This window comes from Neolamprologus multifasciatus, chromosome 14, assembly GCF_963576455.1.
Source record: "Neolamprologus multifasciatus chromosome 14, fNeoMul1.2, whole genome shotgun sequence".
NCBI classification, from domain to species: Eukaryota; Metazoa; Chordata; class Actinopteri; order Cichliformes; family Cichlidae; genus Neolamprologus; species Neolamprologus multifasciatus.
In genome coordinates, this window is record NC_140452.1 from 17,023,368 (window position 1) to 17,046,166 (window position 22,799).

A 22,799-nucleotide genomic window follows, 5' to 3' on the forward strand; every position below is an offset into this window, starting at 1 on the left:
GAACTAACTGAAATACCACATTAATGAGGATAATAATGGTAACACACCCACACACATGATGCAGTGATTTAAACAAGGTTCTACTTTTTGCCCATTCAGCAATATTTGTCCTTCTTTAGTCACAGACGCTGTATCTGAATACTTTGAAGGCTGGGAGTTCATATTAATGTTCACAACAAGAGAACTTAAACCGAAAATTCAAAGCCAGAAAGCAAAAGCGCAAAGAATAAAGTTATTAAGAATCTATATGGAGCTTGTTTGGGAAGGAAAGTTTTTAAAACCTTAGACCTTTTATGTCTGTGAACTCAGTCTTCCAGGTCATCGTAGTCAAAGGAGCTTGCAAAGAAAAGCGTCTGGACTTCTTTAAGTTGCTTGAAGACGTTTCACCTCCCATCCGAGAAGCTTTTTCAGTTCTTGAACTGTGTGAAACGTATTCAAGCAACTTAAAGAAGTCCAGACGCTTTTCTTTGCAAGCTCCTTTGACTTAGACCTTTTACTATCTTTGCACTGATCCACCAGACACTGATTACCAGAGAACTGGCTGGTACATTTTATACCTGTTAATCTCCTGCACTGGTCAGGTATGCAGCACAAGGTACGGTGGGGAATTACCCGAGTAAGGAGGGAACCACTATAGATAAAACCTCATAAAAACCCCATAAAGCCCTGAGGTTAATCTGCTGAGCCCCAAAGCCTGCTCTGTAGCGCAGCCTCTGCATGACTACTCAAGGAGGACAATCAGGCTGAAACGACAATAGCAACTAAACCAAACCCAACAGTCTCTTTTAGGCTCACTTGAGTCTTTTTGCCTTTTTTGAAAACTTCGTTAAAGTAGATAAATGGCTTACCAGCTCCATCGTGGCCTCAGAGCCGTTGAGGTTCAGGGTGTAGATCCCTTCCTCTGCCCCCAGGATCAGATGCTGGTCTGAGGGAGGGACAGCAAGCACAGGCAGGTCAGACAGAAGTTTAAGGTGGCAAAGTGGAGAATTTTCTGACCTCGTCTTTCTGTCATACAACCTTTAGAGGTGGGGTTCTCCCAGGTCGTGGAGCAGTTTATTTTAAGAGGACAGCCGTGAAAGATCTTTTTAAAGTAGACCTGCAGAAAAAGAGAGCGAGGGAGGGAAAGGCATTCAATTATTCACGCTGTCCTCTCTGCAGTAGACATGATTTCAAACCACTGAAAGAATCTTACAAAACAAACACCTACAACACGCCCACCGAATGGTTACTCCTTCAGCGTTAAAGGTCACAGGATCACAGAGGAGTGACATTTAGAGAAGGAAAGCAAAAGCAGCTGTGGAATAAGACCCAAATGAGTTTTACTTCACCTTTAAATGTTATTACTCTATGTAGAAGCCTTAAAACATTTCATCTCTAAAGTAAACTATAGTTTATGTGGACTTTACATGGATGTGATGACGCACACATTTTGAACAGTTTTATTTTCCATGCTTGCTATTTGTTTCATATATTATTTTTATTAAATTCTTTTAACAGGGTATATTTTGCTTATTTGTATTTAATTCTTGGGCTTTCTCTAGAGTCACTTTGCATGATTCACAGCTCAAAATAACCCTTATTTAGCATATCCTGGTGGCTTTGATGCAGCCTTTTAGGCCCAGGAATTCTGCACCATTTTGAAATGAAAATCGATGCTGATTTCAAAAAAATATTCAGGCTTGCTGGGAGTGACCCCCCTGCTTTCTGCTTCTCCTTTTCTCACTTTGCCTTAAACTGTGAGGAATAAACAATAAAAGGCAAAGAACAGAAAGGGCTGGGTGGGGCGCTGCACACATCACTGCATTCTCACAATATGATGTCCCAAGTGTGCCTAACCATTCAAGCCACAAGGAGGTGGCATCCCCTTCAGCTGAAGAGTTCCTGTGTCTTTATTCGGATTTCTGATTGGCTGCATTTAGTTAAACAGAAGATTCGAATACCTTTTGTGTGTCTGTGATGTCATACAGAGCAGGACCAGCGAGAACTATCTGAAACCTGAGCGTTTGCCTCACAGGGACATACTTGCAAGTAAGCCAAACTCGTTTTTTACAACTGTGGGCATATTTAATAGAAACATCTGCCAAAGTAACACGTATGTATATATGACAGGAACTAAGGAAACACATAAAAAGGCCCCTTTGATTTTTAACACTCGTCTATAAAATTGCAAGATTAAAATTCCACCGATGAATTTATGCCGTTCATCGCTTCGCTTGAAACATCAACTTAAAACATCAACTTAAAACATCAAAAATCTGAGACGCTCAGCAAAGAGCTGATGTGCAGGGAGGAGAAACTCACAGGAGGTTTCTTCAGGACGGGGCTGGCACACTCAGGATGATCCTGCAAACAGAAAGAAAAATATGATGATGATGACGATAACTGTGTCAGGATGCAGTCGCACTGCGAGGCAGCAGAGAAGATGTGGATAACTGGGAATAGGGAAATGGGAAGATGTGCGGCTCAGTTTCCTCCACGACTGTCAGAAAAATCATCTTCTGCCAGGCTGTCACTGAACTTTATCTCTGCTTCCTCAAAAACGGTCGTTTGTTCTGATCTGGACATTATTTCTGTGTTCTGGACACAGTTATTCTAAGAAGTGGACGGGCACAATGTTACACTGTTTGAAAGCGCAAAAGAAATGTCATCTTCCCCTCGCCTTACCTTTGTTGTTGGCTGCCGTCTGCGTATGCCTTTAGGGGGAAGTTCAGGAGGAAGGAGGTCCGGTGGGGGGTCATTAAACTGGAGAGGTAAGGATGCAGGGTCTGGAACACACACACAGAATAATAAGAAAATGGACTGATAATTTGCACGTCATATAAAATATGCTTCGATATTAACATCTTGCTGCTACAGCTCAGTTGGCTGAGCAGGTGACTTGTGCAGAAACACTGCAGCACATTTGACGATCACCTGAGTGTCGTGTAGTTCGTGGTTGTGGTGTGGGCCGGACGTGTGTCCCGCTGGACGTCCTTATGAGCGGGGTGGGGGCGCACAGAGAGGTCAGCTTTCTTGTTCGATCGTCTTCTGCCGCCATGCTTTCCTCTGAGCTGGTTCGTTGTTTGGGCTGCACAAAAGAAAAAAAAAAAACCCAAAAAACAAATCAGGCACAAAAGACTTTTGGTAAAATGACTGATGAGCGTTTTCTGCAGTTTTCATCTTTGAATCATAATATTTTAAAGGGAGATCTCTTATGCCAGCTTCCATGTCTATATTCTTTTGGCTATATAAAAGTAGCTTTGCATGATCAAAATAATCCTTATTTATCTGACACTTGGTGCAGCATCAGTTCAGCCTCTGTCAGAAACAAGCTGCTTTAGGCCCTCCCCCCTTAAGATAACTTTCTTTTGATTAGCTGCCGCTCGCAAACAGATGATTTGAAGGGTAGGTGGTTGGAGTCTGTGCCCAATATAATCATGTCAAGGACATTCTGTGACATCAAACAGAGCCAAGAATAGAAAAAACTGTCTGAAACAGAATATTTAAAGCAGCCTGTAACAATGTGTTTAGACAGAAAAAGGACAAGTATAATAGATCCACTTTAAAATATCACTCTGTGTTTAGACAAAGACACAGAAAAGCCAGAGAGCGCCTCAGAGCAAGTTCAACAGACCACTAAATAACTTACAACTGTGCTAGAGGTCCAAAGAGAACCGAGAACTGAGTCATGAAACAAAACTCTGACTGCATACATCTCCACACAGCGCTGTCTATCTGTCAGGGTTTGTTTTTAATCCTGTCAGGCTTTTAAATTTCCTCCTAAGATAAAATTTACAAAATAAAAACGATGTAATGGCTTTAATTTTGAAAAGATAAAAGGCTGGTATTAATAATCAGCATTTCGACCTAGTATTTATTCTAACATGTAAGAATAAATAAACAAAATAACTCTTTAGCAGAAATTGCATGTTAAACAAACAACAAACAGCAAGCCTTAATAATCACCTTTGGAGGAAGAGGAGGCGGCGTTTCATCAGGCGGCATTATGAACCTGTCGGCAGAGAGAGTGTCGGTTCAGTCTACTGCGTTAATGATGGGAATAAACTTCACATTAATATGCGTGTGTTTACTGGGCTTACCCAGGAGGCTGTATCGTCGGGCTGAGGACAGACAAACAGAGACAGTGTCAATGCAATTCACTGAAATCACGGATTACTGCATACAGAGACAAACACGGCTTTTTGGTCCACCTCCGCTGAAATATGGTTGTTTTTGAGATATACAGAAGTACGTACTGAGATTATTGGTGCTAATTGGTTAAAGTGAGAGAAGACAACCACAGCAAACTTGTGAAAGTCCTGCAACCTACACTGGGTGACGAACGGCCGAAAATCTAATTTTTCCCACATGACCTGGAGGAAGATACGACTGTTTGTACCGGCCGTCACACAGACAATAATCTGTCCACTGAAGTCCATCTGTCTCTACCTCAGACTAATGTAAAAAGCTCTTTGCAGTCTTCTCTGCAGTGGAGACGCAGGCAAACAACAGTCTGTTCTTTCTCACTTAGGAAACTGTGATGTTTCTTACATGTCCACATCATCATAGTCGTCGTCTGATTCTGAGTCCTGGTCCCTGCAACAGGAAAAGAGCAGACAGGTGCAACATTTTAATAACATACTGGCTTTAATGTGACTGTGGGACTGATGTGCGATCTGCATACCCTGGTGGGCTCTTGCTGCTGTCACTCGATCCCATCGATGGCCTTAACTGTAACAACAAAAAACAGACCCAAAACCAGATTAGAAAGTGTGCAAACGTCCAGATGTGCAAAAACCAGGAGCTAAAATGGGAAACATGTTCAGTTCACTGGGATGAATACAGATTATATGAACAACATTCTGCCTCTTCTCCAGGTGTAAATGATCAGTTCTCCTTGTAACTGAAAGATCTTTATATAAATACATATAAAGTATGTTTTTAACAATGTACACATGGATGTAGAAGTTGTATGCATGCATATTCAGCACATATAATTAGGGCTGCTCAATTAATCGAATTTTAATCACGATTACGATCTGGGCTTTCAATGATCATTAAAAATGACTGAGCCGATTATTAGCCCCTCCCTTGTGCTTTACTCTCGCACTGCTCCGTGTGGCAAATCGAGCGCACCTCTCTGCATTTCGAACACGTGTCACAACACAAGAGCAGCGGTCTCCAACCTTTTTTGCGCCACGGACCGGTTTATGCCTGACAATATTTTCACGGACCGGCCTTTAAGGTGTCGCAGATAAATACAACAAAATGAAACTAGTACCAAAAAAAGAAGATTTATTCATAACACACGTGAAAAGACCCAGGAAAACCGAGTAAACGATAAAAACGATAACAAAATAACGCTGAAAACCGATAAAAACCCTGAAAACCACACATTTCACACCTGAGCCTCAACTCTCGCGGCCCGGTACCAAACGACTCACGGACCGGTACCGGTCCGAGGCCCGGGGGTTGGGGACCGCTGATTAAGAGGACCCGAGGGAAGCTCGGAAAGCTAAGCAGAAGTTATTTGGAGAGGAGAGTGACTGCTGTTGGTTGAAAAGAGAGGTAAAAAAAAACCTTCAGTGGTGTGGAAACATTATGGGTTCGCGGAGTCAGACGTGGATCAAGTAGACATAGTGTGTAAACTTTGCTACAGTGTCGTAGCTGCACCACAGAGCAACACTGCAAAGTTCACTAAACATGGATGTTTACATTTTTCATTTATTTTTTATATTGCAAACATTTGCACTGTTATCAGTATTTGCACACTATTTTATATTATTTTTTGACAATCTTTAAAGTCATTATTCAATAATTGTTATTGTTAAATAAATATCGTCAAATAATCGAGATCTCAATTTCAGTGAAAATAATCATGATTATCATTTTTGCCATAATCGAGCAGCCCTACATATAATGCACGTGTGCCCTCTAATATAAACTCACAGTTACAGTCGGTGAGTCGGTCTTCGTGGGCCTCTGAGTGTAGATCTGATTCACTGGGCAAAAACAAAAAACACAAGAATTTTTTTCCCCCCACAAAGAAACTTAAACATCATCAAGCAACAGGACCGACACAGAGGATCAGTGAAACACTCTGTGACCACCGCTAACAAGGCAAAGGCCAAGAAAATTAAACTATGAGAAGCACAAACATTCACACGTCGGCCAAAGAAGTGTTTCAGGATCTGTGGGAACTTTTTATCAGAGGTCCAACTTAGAGGAGGTTAAGTTTTGATCCAAATCTGCATGATGACACTTTTGGAAGGATTCTTGACTCTTTTGAGATTTGTGGAAAATGGACATATGGTGTCATATCTTCATAAAGACACAGAATGATAAGAACAGGAAGAATCCAGGCATCTCATGTTGATATTCTCAGGGAAATTTAAACCTAATCTGGATCCAGAGACACAGTTAATGCAGTGTGGGGGGAATTTTCCGCCTTGGTGGAGGTGCTGAGTCTTGGACTGCTCTTGCTTTTCTATGCACAGTATAACATACCCAGCAATGTACTTCTTGTGAGTTGTAAATGTGCACATGTGTTTCTTTGTTTACCAAAGAGGAAATGATACTTGGAAGGGAATACTTGGGAACAAACGATAAAATAAAATATTTCAAAGTGAAATATATTTGTTTTCTTACAGCTTATGTCAGAGTTGGTTCTTCCCGCTCTGTTGTGTTTGTTGATGGACTGGATTCTCCTTAACGATCCAGGAACAATCACCTTAAATCACAGCAAAACATACGATTAACCCCAAAACATCCGAGGCAGGGACCGCCACACAGACGGAGAGCTTCATCAGTCTGACCTCCATCTCTTCATCGTCTGTGACCAGGCAGCTCTTCAGTTTCTCAGGGTGTCGGTACTTCTCCAGCAGGTCCAGGGTCAGCTCCTGGTTCAGGCACTGATGGGTCAGAAAGGTGTGCTGCAGAGAGCAGAGAGACCGACATCAGGACAGGCTAGCAGAAAAGTAAGAAAGCAGGCGATTCTTCATGGTTTGAAACCTGCACCAGGTCTAACCACGTATGACACAGGAAGTAATCATGGTTGTGTGATGGAAAAATCAAGAGGGAGGGGCTCATTTGCATGTGTAAAGGGTGTAAAGCTAGTGTGTTGTGGCATCTTCCACACCACATTGTATGTTTTGAGACTTTTTAAGGCGCCGTAGACATCGTGTGATCAGCCTGATGCAGAAATAACCCAAAATGAACCCAAAGACAATCATGCGAGAGTGAGCGCTACTGACTGTGAGCATCTTGGTGGCGCTTGGCCTCTTCTTGGGGTTCCTCACCAGCATGGCCTTCACAAAGTTATAAAAATTGGATGACCTGAAGACGGGAGACATGTGCAAGGTCAAGAAAATACAACACTCGCTGCACACGCAGTATTTATAATGTTATCTGACAGGCAGAGCTTATGTTATGTTAATATATTGTTTAGCATACAACGATTCAAGGCTGCAACTGATGATGACGAGCTGATTACATATAATGCATGTTTCAGTAGTGCTGCAGGCTTTTAGTTACCATTTTGACTTGTCCTTCAATTTAGGAGGCTGGTAGCCGCTCTTGGACATGAGAAACAGCACTCTACAGGAAGAAGCAGAGCACAGCATTAAAATGCACAGAATGACTTATGGTGTGTTTGTTTGAGTCAGCTGAGGGTGTGTGAGTAACCAGGTACATGTGGGTGGTGGAAACACTCGATGTTTTCTATGAATGTCAGCATGCGCACGCAGCACGCTTGGCTGTGTGTCCACATGCATGCCGATGTACCGAGGGGAAACATTTGAGGTGAGTGGCGACGTGTGTCACGTGCACGCATGTTTCCAGACATCTTGAGAAAGACCTGCAGAGCATTTTTATTGCACACGCGTGCGATTGCAACAAGATAACAGCTCAATGCGTGAAATCCTCGGTGCGTCTTTTATGGAATATTTTTTGATACGCTCTGACTGCAGGTAAGCGGTGAGCTCTGTGAGAAACCTGTAAGATGTGACTGATACGACCGCGTGATGATACGACTACAAACCCACGATGATGAGACGTGAACCGGTCTAGTGATTTGACTCGATGACTTCACATCTCTCACTCGCCTTAACAAAAAAAAAAAGCACCATGCTTTATCTTTAACACCAGCGACTTCCTTTCAACTTGGACTTTTTCAGCTTCCTCTGCTTTGCAGGAACCTGCAGCAGACATGCAGACAGCCTCCTCTTCTTTTTTTTTTTAAAGCCTGCAACAATATTGCTTCTGGTGAAGTTCTCACCGATTAAATTGTTCTCTGAAAACTGTTTCTTACCCACAATGACAAGAGATATTTGGCCTTAATCTTTAAGAACAATGAGAAACATGTGAAGGCGTCTGTTTCAAAACGTGACATTAAACATACACAGAGTCTTTTTCTGCGGTGTTGGACTGTTTGTGTGAGCTCTACTGAGTCTGAGGTTCAGAAGCAGCTCATAGTGAAGGATTTCCTCTCCGTCTAATGAGCGTGATTAATATTTATTTCCATTTAGTTTTGAATTTTTTTAATGAACATAGTTTAATTTCAGTTAGTTTCACTTTGTGTTAGTTTTTGTTGCTAGTTTAAATCCTTTTCTTATTATAATGTGTGTTGTGTATTTGTAAAATACACAACACACATTATAATAACACAAAGGTGAAATCTGAGAAGTTCAGAAGAAGCATCACAGCAGAAACACGGCAGCAGACTCTCGGTGACATTTAAGTCTCAGCAAACACCGAAGCCTCGTCAGGCCGGGCTGTTAAATGTGACCAAAACTGAGGACATTTCTATATTTTAATTTAATTCAAGTTTATTTTCAGTAATATTGTGGTTTGATTTTTTTTTTAAACTCTAGCTTTTGTTTTAATTTGAGTTATCGATGTGGACATCTGCTAAAGGTCTTTTACACGTGATTTTAGTACACTATGATAACCTCGGTACTTGCAGCATCAGAAGGTTTGAAATTCAGAGACTTCTGGTGACTTCACAACTTTTCCCTGTTAGAAATATTCTCTCAAAGTCAGGCTGAAACGATGCCGGTAACTCGAGTTTGCCAGCAGAACGAGGGCTCAGCCTTCAGGATGAAATAAGATCAGATATCTAACGCTGTCGATAGTAAATGGAAAAAATATTGCCTCTGCAGAAGCGTCTCTTCAAAGATCTGGTTAAGCAGGCAAGATGACGGCAACGTTTTAAGGCCTCAGCTGTAAGTGCAGAAGAGCATAATTTGCATGAACTGACCTTTACATACAAACATGTGCATCAGGTGAAAACCGAGGTTAGTTATAGGAAAATAAAATAAAGAGTATTAAAGAAGCAATAATGTGATGGAAACTGCATTGCCCTTAAATTAAATAAAGGACAGAGTCAGCAGAATCAATCGGACCCGTGATGGAATAATCGGAATAACGTCTCAAATTCCTATTCTGCTCACAGATCAGGGAGTCAGGAAAGGGACTTCCTGTGTGAAATATAAACATCTCCAGCACTGACCTGAAATATTGTTATGCTAGCAACAGGAAACATCCTTGATGTGGTTAAATAAATTAAAGATGGAGGCTGCAAGGCCTCATAGTGTGTCTGTGTGTGGGTACAGCAGTGTACACGTGCTCGGGCATGTGAGTCGTGTCTTTCGGTGTGCGTTTACCTCAGTGGGTGGACATCAAACATTGGAGGCTGCAGCTCTGCCAGCTCGATGGCTGTGATGCCCACAGACCAAATGTCACAAAGTTCATTGTACCCGCCTTTAATCTCCACAGCTGCGACCTCTGGGGCCATCCTGAGGACAGGAGGGATACAGCAGCAAGTGTTTTTAACACAAATACAAAACAAAGAGGGGGAAGAAGGCGGGACAGTTAGGTTGATACAGACAGACTGTGACTGTGTCAGGCTTACACTGCACGCTTAATGAGAATATCTACCAAAATAATTAGTGAAGTGTCTTGCGGCTCCAGACGTTTGACGTGTGGGTCTAGTGAACCACATGGGTACACAGGTGGGTGTTTGCGGTTGTTAGAAGTTGCCTATGTAATTAGTAACTGCCATTACCACGAGGTCAGAACACCCACACGGCATAAAAACAACATTAAATCATCCAAGAACACTGCAGCGTTATAAAGGGCAAACGGTATAAAAGATTCTTGGCTAAAGCAGCATGAAGAAATGTCAGCGATATATGCCGTACGCTGTGCAGTGACGCAGTGTGGCCAGCCACAAGCTGTAGCGCCTTTTAATGGAACGTTAGACCGAGAGCTCAGAGCGGTCGGAAAGCAGAGAGGAGCGGAAACGGCGCAGCGAGACTAACTCGAAAATCAGTAAATCAATTAACAATTAATCGTCACCGGTTTACATTCTCGATCGGACTTGAGCAGCGGCTGAGAAATGAAGCGCGTGCACGGCCATGCAGTTCCTCTAACGGCCACTGAAGGCTGGTTCCAAAAGCGAGCCGGTCCTCATAGATGAACATGTTCACAACCCGGTGCAAAAAGCTGTGCCTCTGCAGACAGAAACACATTTTGCTTTACAGGCAGCGGTGTGATCAGTGTGGCTCCTTGGCTGCTTGACAGGTGTCCCAAATGAGTCACCTGTAGCCAGTCACTGTTGGCCAGGCTTTACCTCACCTAATTGGTCACCTAACTGAATCTCGTCGCCATGTTTGTGCTGTTGCTTTTCTAATGCAGTGACCTGAATAATAATATAACTTACTGTGTTGTACAGACCATCCAAGAGGTTTGTGCTTTAGTGTTAGCAAATGAAACTGTGGTACTTTATTAGCCCGTTACTCAGCACTAATTAGAATAGAATAGAATGCCTTTTATTGTCATTATACACATGCACAATGACATACAGAGCATCTCCTACTCAGTGCAGACATGTGGGAAAAGAAAGGGGGGTGAGGTGCAAAGTTCTGCAGCGCTATATACATATGAACATTATTCAAAAAATAGAAAATGTACAAATATACAAATTGTGAAGAAAGAATTGTGTTAAATATTTACAGTCTGGGTTATTGCATGTAAATTAAGTATTGCACAGTGGTGGTGGTAGTTGTGAGTCTGTGTATAGAGGGAAGACCTTGGGTTGGGGGTGTGTTGTCAGTGCATGTGTGAGTTCAGGGTGTTTCGGGCTTTTGTGAAGAAACTATTCTTGAGCCTGTGGGTCTTTGTGCTGATGCACCAGGATGGAAGCTGTCCTTGATGATGTTTGTAGATCATGTAATAACAAATACCTGTGCTGTTGTACTCATACAGGTTATAAATGCAGCTTAATAGCTCTAGTTAAAGTCGTAGCACTCCACGCTGTCCAGCTTGCCAACTCAGTGCACTGAGGCATGTAGACACGATTAACACGACCTGTTGAAGTTCAAGGTGATTTAAGTCAGTGGTCCCAAACCTTTGGGCCACGGACGGAATCGTTTGGTACCGGGCTGCGAGAGTTGAGGCTCGGGTGTGAAATGTATGGTTTTCAGGGTTTTTATCAGGGTTTTGCCTGGGTCTGTTCCCATGTGTTATGAATAAATCTTCTTTTTTTTGGTACCGGTACTGGTTTTATTTTGTTGTATTTATCCGCGACACCTTATATATTTTCATGTGACACCGTGAAAATATTGTTGGACATATAAAGGTCTGTGGTGCAAAAAAGGATGGGGACCGCTGATTTAAGTGACTCTGGATGTGCCACAGCTGTTTGTACAGCATTTTCCTGCACAACTATCTGCAGAGCTTACAGAGGAAGGGTCTAAAAATGAGAGCATTTCCAGTGGCCTCAGCTCTCTGGGTAAAAATGCCAGAAGTCAGAAGAGAATGGGCAGGCTGCTTCGAGATGAAGGAAGACAAAAGTATAACTAAGATACGCAGAAGCAGATAGGCTGCAGCAGAAGACCACAACCACCAGGTGTGAATTTCCTGTTGTTAGCTACAGTTCACACTGGCTCACCAAAACTGAACATCAGAAGATCAGAAAAACGTCGCCTGGACTGATGAGTCTCAGTTTCTGTTGTAAACTTCAGATGGTCGGGTCAGGGTTTAGCATAAGCGACGTGAACGCAGGGACCCATCCTGCCAGGGTGCTGCTGCTCATGCTGTGGACCTCTTAGTAGCATCTAAGCATCCTTTAAACACCACAGTCTACCTGAGTATTTCTCTTAACGATAACAGTGTACCAACTTCTGATGGTAAACTGGTTTTTCGAACATGACAAATTAGGTCACTGTACTCAGATCAGGTGACCTGATCTCATGAGTCACCTGATCATCACTGACATGCAGCCAACCAATCTGCAACTGTGCGATGCTATGATACTATGTGATTAAACTCTCAGGAATGTTTGCAGCACTTTGTTGAATCTATGACATGAAGAACTAAGGCAGCTCTGACCCAGGTCTACAAAAGTGTACCTAATAAAGTGGTGGGTGGTCTAAATGATCAGTTTTGTAGTGGAAAGGGATAAAAGCTGAACGACGTCTGAGTTTTGATCTTACCAATACGGCGTCCCGATGAAGGACATCCTGCGAGCGAGCGTGGCCGTGATCTGAGCTGAGATCCCAAAATCAGCTGCAACACAGAGGAGAGAAAACATCAATAAACGCCAAAAATAACCACAAATTAAACACGTGTTCATATATTTCAGTGACTAAAATGAGACTCACCAAGTTATTTATTTCAGAGTTGCTGCGAAACGCTTCAAAAACTAAGAGCACAATCTCTGACATGTTTGTGCTTTCAGCAAATCAGGTGGAAATTCAGAGATCTAATTCATGATTTGGTTCTTCAGTAAACACGACAGAGGAGATGCCGTTGTGAGAACGTCTCTTTTTGCGGTGAATGAGTCATGCTAACCATGCCGGTACAGTGCAAAGCAGACAGTGCAAACTTCCACCTACCCAACTTGACCTCGCCCTGATCGTTGAGGAGGATGTTGGCACCCTGAAAGGAAAAGAGGGCGAGATAAAACATCAACACAAAAACATCTTCTTCTATATATTTAAAAAAGTCTTCTTTACCCACTCAGTGATCTTTAACTGAACCCACAAAGGATGGAAATAAAAAAAACACGCACAAGATTCATTCAGCTTCATTTAAGAATGTATTTTTATAGCGTCTGTTCTGACTAATGCAGTTTATAGTTCCTAACTTTTGTTTGTTTGTTTTTTAACATGAAGAACTTTCTTTCAAAATACATCACTGAGCTGCTACGATTAAAATAATAATAATATATTTTAGGAATACCATGAACCCAAATCTTAAGGACAACGTTGGCCTTGTTTACATCTTCTTCTCTGTCACCGCACTGACCCAGTTTTTCCAGTCTGCAAGCTTCATCTGCTGAGCTCTAATGTGCTCTCCCACAAAATAAGCAACATGGGGGGGAACAAAAAACAAAGAATAAAAATCTCACATCACATTTCGCTCACCTTAATATCTCTGTGGATTTTCCTCTCTGCATGCAGGTACTCCAGGCCCTGCACACACACACACACACACACACATACACACAACAAAATAAAAGCCTTTAATTTAACCTGATAACATTTACACTTGATAGACTCTGACGGGATTAAAAATTCCTCTAAATGCTCTAGTTTAACCATCACGAAACCACTGCTGTGTAAAAAGACTGGTGACACACTGTGTACAGTAGGACTGAAGTTACTGAAGTGTAGTTTCCTTTTTCAGTGTTGCACTTTGGAGACAGCCTGTGCACTCATTTCACACACCTGTGACGTTTGTCTGGTTTAGGGGACGATTTGTTTTATATCAATTATTTTGTAGCTCGTTGTCTACCTCGCAACGGTTGCAAAGAGACATTGTTTGTGCTTTAACATATGATTCAAAGGCCCCACAAGGGTGAAAACTGGATATCTGTATAATTTACCCGATGCCAGCAAACATTTTGATGTCTCTTCTCAACATTTAGAACAACAAGAAACTCGTGAAAATAAAAGTTACTGTGAGGGAGGCCTGAACAGCTGATGTCTCAGTGAAAACAGAGGTCATACTGCTCTGTGTATGTGGGTTGGATGTCATGTGGTGGTCGACTCGCAGTCATTCCACAACCCGATTAGTTGACAGTTATTTGCTTCCTGTATTTGGTGTGACTGACAGCATCTCTACGTTTGCGATGCAGTTTTTGCAGTCATACCGCGACCGGGTCTGACTGAACAAATGACGTCTATGCGTAATCCACGTCAGCTGGGACATCGCTCGACTTCCCATCATTTATTTTAATTTGTTCTGTTTTTACACAAGGCTTCATTCAGCTTGTCTTCTTAGCTGCAACAGTTAGATGAACATCCAAGTACTGGAACTACCCTTTTTTCCCTTTCCAAACAACTCTTTAATTCTTTAATCGGCCGATGACCTTTACACAATAACACGATGCCTCACAGCAGTTCAAACTCAGCCTAGACTTTTTCAGCTTTCTCCTGGAGCTCCAGCTTCTCCTGCCATTAAAACAGGAGAAGCTCTCTATGCATGTTGTGGGTTGCCAGTTTTGCCAGCTTCAGGCATATACAAACTAAGCTGTCTCCCGTACCAGACGATGCATATATTTTCCTCAGAGAAACAGAAAATACGAGGCTGCTATGAGATGGTCAGAAAATCCAGTAAACACAAGTATTTACAAGTATGACTACTTAATATTTTTATTTAGTAAATGCACATCAGCACTAAAGAGGAACAAACTGTGTTTTTAGGAAACAGGAAACAGTAAATTTAAAAGAATGTGATTACCTGTAGCATCTCCCTGCAGATGTAGGCTATCTGTGGCTCGGACAGAGGACCCGTCACTGTGGAACATGATGCAGTTTTTAACATACAGATTCAAAACAGTCACAGAACATCGCAGAGCTGAAAAGGGTTAATTTAGCAATCATTTTTTATTCAAACGATTAAATTCAATTGAATTAAATTCAGGCTGCAGATTTAAAAAAGATATTTCTGGTTTTCAGAACATTTCTGACCAGCTTCACTACAAACAAGCACAAAGACACATCTTAAAAAAAGATATCACGATGCTCAGTGTAGGGAAACGATCTGAACTGTCGTTTCCTTTTAAGATTTTTAATGCTTGCACAAAGACTTCAGTGCGCTGTTAATACCTGTGGATCTGTAGCTGTCACAGTGCTTCTGTATTCAGGACTGTTTTGGCCTTTCGTGCAGAAATTTGTCCTCGTTAAGAAGCAGAATAAACCCAGCTGCCTGTGCAGGATGTCTGAAAGCCTCAAGCTTTCATGCTCGTGGATCTTTTGTTGTAAATCAGCTATAACCCCGTTATAAATTGTGCTATTGTTAAGGCGGCCTCACACTCACATTTATAAAAAACTGCCCCCCTTAATCTTTTTAAAAGTGCTTTAAAAGGCGACTTTCAGGATGTCTACAGGTTTTCTAAACCTTCGTGTACTCTCCGGTTGAATATTTTGGGTATAACTGGTTAAATAATCACATGCTATGTAAAGTATTGTACATGTCTGTGTGTCTCTGACATTGATGATGGTCGGACTGATTGTGAATAGCTTTCCATTAACCTGATTTCTAGCTCGTTTCTTCCATAAATGCATGAAACAGACTAATACTTAATATTTAACACTTTTCTACTCTGACTTTAAGCCAAGCCACCTTTCCCCATTCACACTTCTCTTTATTCTCTGCCATAAAAAGCTTTGTACTCACTGCACACACACAGAATTGGGGGTTCAACGTCGTGCCCAAAGACAATTCAAGAAATTGAACCTGTGACTTTTAACATAGCATGAAATGCCCTCCAGCTCCTGAGCCACAACTGCTCATTACAAATAAATATTATCAGTATTTCAGATTTATAATAAATGTAATCAGAATACAAAGACAAGCATCATGTTCGTGCTCGCAGCTCTGCTCTGCCCTCTGTGATGAATGAGCCATGGCTGTGGCTCAGGAGGCGGAGCTTATCTAGTCCACATGCTGCTCTTTGGGTCAGACACTGGACCCTTTAGTTGTTTTCTAAAAGGTGCGTTGAAAGGCACTTCTTAGCATTAAGAGTGAATTGTAAAATATTACTAGATACAGGTGTAGTCAGTTAATTTCAATATCTTTTTTTTAATGTCAAACCCAGCTACTTCTGGTCCAATGTGCCAGTAAAGCTGGATTCTCTAAGCACCAGTCAATTTTCCATCATCAGCTGAGAAAACCCCAGAAGGACAGAGTCTCTGCACGCTGTTTTCATTTTAAACTAAAGGTTCATGTGGCTGTGTTTGCTGGTTAAAGACTCAGACGTTTTACAGTTTTCACTGTTCAGCTGCTGTCTGTCCATTTACTGAAAGGGAAAATCACTGACACATGTGAACGAGACTCTCACGCTGGCAGTTTTTATTCTTTTTTTGTAAAGCATGAAAGTGTGGGTGTGGGAAAAAAGATCCTCTTCTCTCTCTTTTTCCACACAGAAAGGATTATTGGGTCCGTATAAATCCACTTGCACAGGCAGCGATTATATCAGTTATCTGACAGTCGGAGACACTTTTGCATCTTATCACGCTCTGGTTTCCATCTTTAGCCCGACCTTGTGTCACGTGACTCACCATGGTAGATATCCTGGAGGGAGCCTCCGCCGCAGAACTCCATACAGATCCACAGTTTGTTAGCTCTGCAGACAGAAAAGGAAGAGCTGTGCGTTAACTCCGAGGTTAAGAAAACAGGAGGGAGGCAGGAACGAGAAACAGGGATCTCACCGAATGTAGCTGCCATAATATGCCACGATGTTGCGGTGCTTGCAGCTCTTTACGATGATGATTTCCTGCTGGATGATAGAAAAATCGTCCTCTGTGGGGTGAGACACAGAAGACACGTCTTTATTATCATCACCACCGCATTAGACGCAAACAGAGGTGGAGTTGGAGGGCACGTTTCGTGTATTTTCACAGCCCTAATAGCACATTTTGGTTTATAAGTCATGCTATTGGGGCTGGATCTGCCTTTATATTGTGCAAAACTGGCTGCAGGTGGATCATGTTTTGACCAAAATACAACATAAAAAATAAAGGGACTTGTTTTCTGCATGTTTTATGTTGCTTTTTGTACTGTTTTCATTTACCTTTGTGTTTTAAACCTCTTGCAAATCATTCCCTCTGTTTTTCTTTCAATATTTTTCATTTAAATCAAAATTCTTAAGCTGATACACTTAAATAATCAGTCTCTCATTTTTGCAGGTCAGACTAATCAGACATGATTTCCATCCGTTTGATGGAAAATAATGAGGATGATCATACTGCTGCCTTCTTTGGTCGCTGGTAGAATCTAACAGTTTCCTGCTTCTGTATGTGTGATTTATGTGTTTGCTCCAACTGTTGCTCCAACGATTTTGTAAACTTAAACCTCCCTAATAAAAATACAATGATGACTGGACGCAGTAATTGCACTGCATTAAAAACAAATTCAAGATCTTTGACCACACAAAGCTGCTGAAATAATATTTATTATCTTTGTGCATAGACGAGATAAAACATCTACAGCCCAGCAAAGATGGCTAAAACACTGATGTCATCTTTGTGGTCTAAACTGGTCATAGTGCAACTGCAAAAACTGAAACGTACCAGGTCTAGACAGAAGGTCTCTTACAGAAAGCCTTAAAAAAAGGCATCTGAACAAACCACAAAACAATTGTGGAACAATTTCGTTTGGAACACCAACCACAGCACATCAGCACAAACACCTCATGCTGTCAACACGGGGGTGGAGGGCTGATGATCCGGGCTTGTTTACACCCACATGACTTGGTCACCTTGCAGTGAACCGTGAACTCCTTTCTATAGCAAAGTATTGGTAGCTGTCTGACAGCTAAAGCCCGGCCAAAATTGGGTCATGCAACAAGAGAGCGACCTCAATCTACAACAGAACGGCTGAAAATCAAAAGAATGAAAGTGCTGGAGTTAGCGCTGCCACGATTAGTCGACTAGTCACGATTACGTCGACTATCAAAATCGTCAACGACTAATTTAATAGTCGACGCGTCGTTTGAAGCTTTGGAAGATCCCAAAAGACGCAGGAATAAGTAGTAGGATTTAAGAGTGTAATAATGGACTGAAACAGAAGATGGCAGCACTGCATGTATGAGGATGCCAGCTGCCGTTAAACCCCGAAGAAGAAGAAGCTGTGTCCAAATTCTGGAACCGCATCCTCCTGTGCCCGCATTTGTAGGCCGATTACATTACAGCGACACGACGAAGACTGTCCAAATTCAAAGACTCCGACAAATGCGCCCTTCATTTCCCCAGATTTGAAGGACGGGTCGGGTGTATCCTTCATGGCCCAACCTATCCCAGAATTCATAGCGCGGCCCTGCTCAGTTTTCAACAATGGCGGCAGCTAGTTAGTTTTAATATTACTCTTATTATTCTTTCTGGGTCACAAAATAAACGTTTAACATATTTTCAAGCAAGAATGTAGCTGTGTAAACCTCAAATATCTGCTCAGTTTATCAAGACACCACATGTCTGTGAAGGTTCTCAGTCATCCAGGTTATCGTAGTCAATGGAGCTTGCAAAGAAAAGCGTCTGGACTTCTTTAAGTTGCTAGAAGATGTTTCACCTCTCATCCGAGAAGCTTCTTCAGTTCTAAGGTCAAATGGCGGAGAGTCCCAGATTTAGACACCACATATTTTCTTTTTTTTTTTATTACTTAGTTTTTAATAAAGGTTTTACATATTTTTACAACAGAAAAGGAAAACAACAAACAACCAAAAACAACAATAACAAAACAAGCAGTCGACTGGAAAGCACAGCTTTTTCCCACAAAGCAATTCTGGCAGTGAGAACATGACTTTATATTCATGAATTGACAGCACATCTACATATGTAACAGCAGCTTAGGAGAGGCATGCAGAAGTTTATATAGATGTGAGTAGGCACAAACAGGAGAAAGAAAAAATTAATTAAATTAAAAAAACAAAAGCAAAAACAAGACAAAACAACATTCTAATTTTGGATATATTTCAACCACTTGTCCCATCTTGTGGTATAAATATTAGCTTGCAGCCTTAACAAAAAGGTAAGTTTTTCCATTTTATGAATCTCCTCAACAACGCTCAACCAGTCGTCCAGAACAGGGGGGTCAGTACAGAGCCACTTACGAGTAATTGCTTTTTTTGCAGCAGCAGTAAGAATCTTCAGGAGATATTTGTCATTGCTTGTTAATTCTTCGGGTAGGTCTCCTGAATAAAATGTTATGACAGGCCGTTGTTTTGATTTAAAGCCTATAGTCTGTTCTATCTTTGATATAACATCTTCCCAAAATTTAGAAAGTTTTCGACACGACCAGAATATGTGGGTATGGTTTGCAACAGTTTCCCCACAGCTCCTCCAGCATGAAGAATTTCCTCGTGTTTGTTGTTTTGGTGTTATGAAAAATCGTACCAGGTTTTTCCAACTAAATTCTCGCCAGTAGGCAGAGGATGAGGTTGAAATGGCAGTCTCACACATATTGTCCCATTGCTCAGAAGTTATAACTGAGGACAACTCTCTCTCCCATCTTCCCTTTATATAATCTGTTGAAGTTCCCCTACTTTTCAATATGCCCTGGTAGAGTTTAGAGATAACTGACTTGCATCCCTTATAGTATGTTTGTGAAATCAGATTAATTATTTCATTGGATTGTGTATTAATTTCTTTAGTCACTTTTGAGGACAAATACTGCCGTAATTGTAGGTATCTGAAAAAATCACTTTTTCCTAGACCATATTTTTCTTGTAATGTTTGAAAACTTTGCAGGCCATTCTTATCCAGTATTTTACAGTATACATTAATGCCTTTATGTGACCAGTTCTTAAATTGTAAATCCAATTGGTTTGGTTTAAACTCAGAGTCATAAGCCACCCACTTAAGTACTTGAATGTGGTTCCTTAGATTTAGTTCTTTCACTAACTCAAACCAGATAAGCAATGTAAAAGATGCGAAAGGGTTCAGTTCTTTCTGGTAGGCTGTTGCCAGCTTCTGATCTCCTATCAAGGCTTGTATTGGAATGTCCCCACACATATTCTCAATGTCTTTCCATCGGGCCCCATAAGTGTCATCACACCATTGTATAATTATTTTGAGTTGAGCAGCAAGGTAGTAATCTCTGAGACTTGGAAGGGAGAAGCCGCCTTTCTCTTTATGGATTAATAATGTGCTATATTTAATTCTAGGTTTCCGCCCCCTCCAAATAAATCGAGATATTTGTTTGTCCCAGTCATGGAACTGAGATTTGGGGATTTTGATAGGTAGAGACATAAACAGATACAGTAGTCTGGGTAGGACTGACATTTTAATGACCTCCATCCTCGCGCTAAAATCAAAAACAAGTGTTGACCATTGGGTGAGGTCCTCTTTAATCTTTTGGCTCACGGGCTCAAAGTTTTTTTTATACAAGTCATCTAACGATTTAGTCAGCCATACTCCTAAATATCTAATTGCTTTCAGAGACCAATCAACAGAAAAAAAAAAATTTAACCTCACTCGACGGGCTATAGTTAAAACTTAAAATTTGTGTTTTTCCTATGTTGAGTTTGTAACCAGAATACATCCCAAACCTTCCCAGCAAATCTAAAAGGGTCCGGATGGACTGGTCTGGATTTGACAAGTACAAAAGGACATCATCAGCATATAATGCTATTTTGTGTTCTCTTGAATTAACTACAACCCCAATGAATACTATTATTTTCTCTTATTGCCTGTGCTAAAGGTTCAATGTAAAGAGCGAAAAGAGTCGGAGACAAGGGACAACCTTGACGAGTAGATCTTTCCAACTTTATACGGTCCGTGACTCGTCCATTTATCTTGATTCTCGCGGTAGGCATCGAATATAATGTCTTAATACTGTTAATGGAGTTTTCAGCAAAACCAAATCTTTCTAGGACCAAGAACAAATACGTCCAGCTGACGCAATCAAAGGCCTTTTCGGCATCCAGACTAATTAGTACTGCTTTATGATTATTTTCTCTTACATTATTGATTATGTGGAGAGAGCGTCTTATCTTGTCTTGGGTTTGCCGGCCCCCAACAAATCCAGTTTGATCTTCATCAATCAAATCTGGAATGAACGAGTTTAGCCTATTAGATATAATTGAGGCGTAAAGCTTATAATCTTGGTTTAGGACTGATATCGGCCTATATGAGCTGCACAGCGTTTTGTTCTTACCGTCTTTAGGTATAATTGTTATGATTGCCTCAGACCATGATGGGGGGGTGGACATATTCTCTAATGTCCAGTTCAATGACCTTAGAAAAACTGGAAGCACCTCCACCTCAAATGCCTTATACCACTCAGCCGGCAGGCCGTCTGTACCTGGTGTTTTGTTATTTTTTAGTTTCTTTAAGGCCATTTCCAATTCTTCTTTCTGAATCTGTTTGGTTAGGCATTCATTTTGACACTTGCCAATTGATGGCAAATCTAATGAATTAAGAAACATTTTTATATCTTCTGTATTGGCTTGTGCAGGTTGTGCGTATAACATTTTGTAATAGGTTTGGAATGCCAAGTCAATTCCTTCCAGGTCACTTTGTAATTTCCCAGTTTGGGGATCAAGGACTGAGCATATAGAATGCGCCATTTGCTTTTTACGAAGTTTTCTAGCAAGTAATTTTGTTGCCCTTGGCCCCGTTTCATAATATGATTGTCTCATAAATTTGTATTTTTTCTCTTCTTCTTCCTGATATATATCGAGAATTTGTTTTTTAATTTTCTGAATTTGTTGAGTCTTCTTGTGTCTGTTTTCTAAATCTTTTAGTGTATTTTCAAGTCCATTTAGCTGATTCTCTTTAGCTTTCTTCAGAGCTGCACTTAGTGATATAAATTTGCCCCTAACAACTGCCTTTAAGGTGTCCCATAAAATGTTAGGATTTACCTGGCCATTATCATTTATTTCTAGAAAATGTTTTATTTCAGTTTTTATCTCTTTTATAATAGCCTTATTGTTAAGTAGACCTGTATTTAGCCTCCATATAGTTTTTTTTGGTCTAGTCTCTAGGTTAATTGTTAGATAAATTGGTGAATGGTCTGACATATTCCTAGTGCCTATGTCACAACTTTTTACCCTATGTCTATCATTTCTAAAGACAAAGAAAAGATCTATTCTTGAATATACGGCATGGGGAGGTGAAAAGTAAGTAAAATCTCTATGCTTTGGATGCATTTCTCGCCAAATATCCAATAAGCCCAAGTCATCCAGGCCCTTTCTTAGCAATTTACTCTGTGAAGTCACGATCCTCTTATTATTAGAGGTATCCTCCTTATGCATGATTGTATTAAAGTCCCCTGCGCATATTAACACACCCTGAGACTCCGAGGAGATCAATTCAAGGATTTTCTTAGGAAGTTTCAAATCATAATTTGGTGGTAGGTAGACTGAAAGAAGAGTTACCATTTTGCCCTCTATTTTTCCTTGAATTAACACATATCTGCCTTCATTATCCTTTACTTGTCTGGTAAGTTCAAAATGTAGGGAGTTGTGTATCAATACCGCAACTCCTCTTTTGTTACCTGTTTTAAAAGAGCTGTAAAATGTATTTGAGAATCCAAACTTCTTTAACTTCTCATGCTCTGTTTGAGATAAATGAGTTTCTTGGAGAAACACAATCTGTATTTTTTCCCGCTTTATCTTAGACATGACTCTACTCCTCTTAACAGGGTTGTTAAGTCCATTTACATTCCATGAAGCTGCTCTAAAGTCACAGTTACTCATACCGGTATTTCCAACCACTTATGTCGACGCTCTGAACATAGTTAGAACTATAAGAACAAAATAACCACAAAAACTGAACATATGTTACCTTGACTTCCACTCCTGGGGCTTTATAGTG

General features: G+C 41.0%; 1 protein-coding gene across 2 annotated transcripts in view; it reads right to left on the minus strand.

Annotated features, from left to right (window-relative positions):
- The window catches only part of map4k1 (mitogen-activated protein kinase kinase kinase kinase 1), a 60,324-nt gene that overhangs the window by 7,245 nt on the left and 30,280 nt on the right, over positions 1-22,799 (minus strand). For both annotated transcript variants that reach the window (XM_085183894.1, XM_085183893.1), the window contains 21 exons: positions 16,698-16,788; positions 16,548-16,612; positions 14,725-14,780; positions 13,407-13,454; positions 12,876-12,918; positions 12,474-12,546; positions 9,642-9,773; positions 7,513-7,575; positions 7,233-7,314; positions 6,795-6,911; positions 6,628-6,709; positions 5,929-5,981; positions 4,664-4,710; positions 4,531-4,575; positions 4,080-4,100; positions 3,946-3,991; positions 2,914-3,067; positions 2,665-2,765; positions 2,302-2,343; positions 1,018-1,096; positions 849-925 (listed from right to left, as the gene is read on the minus strand). In XM_085183894.1, coding sequence (XP_085040020.1) covers positions 849-925; positions 1,018-1,096; positions 2,302-2,343; positions 2,665-2,765; positions 2,914-3,067; positions 3,946-3,991; positions 4,080-4,100; positions 4,531-4,575; positions 4,664-4,710; positions 5,929-5,981; positions 6,628-6,709; positions 6,795-6,911; positions 7,233-7,314; positions 7,513-7,575; positions 9,642-9,773; positions 12,474-12,546; positions 12,876-12,918; positions 13,407-13,454; positions 14,725-14,780; positions 16,548-16,612; positions 16,698-16,788 — 1,517 coding nt within the window. The remainder of the gene's footprint in view (positions 1-848; positions 926-1,017; positions 1,097-2,301; positions 2,344-2,664; positions 2,766-2,913; positions 3,068-3,945; positions 3,992-4,079; positions 4,101-4,530; positions 4,576-4,663; positions 4,711-5,928; positions 5,982-6,627; positions 6,710-6,794; positions 6,912-7,232; positions 7,315-7,512; positions 7,576-9,641; positions 9,774-12,473; positions 12,547-12,875; positions 12,919-13,406; positions 13,455-14,724; positions 14,781-16,547; positions 16,613-16,697; positions 16,789-22,799) is intronic.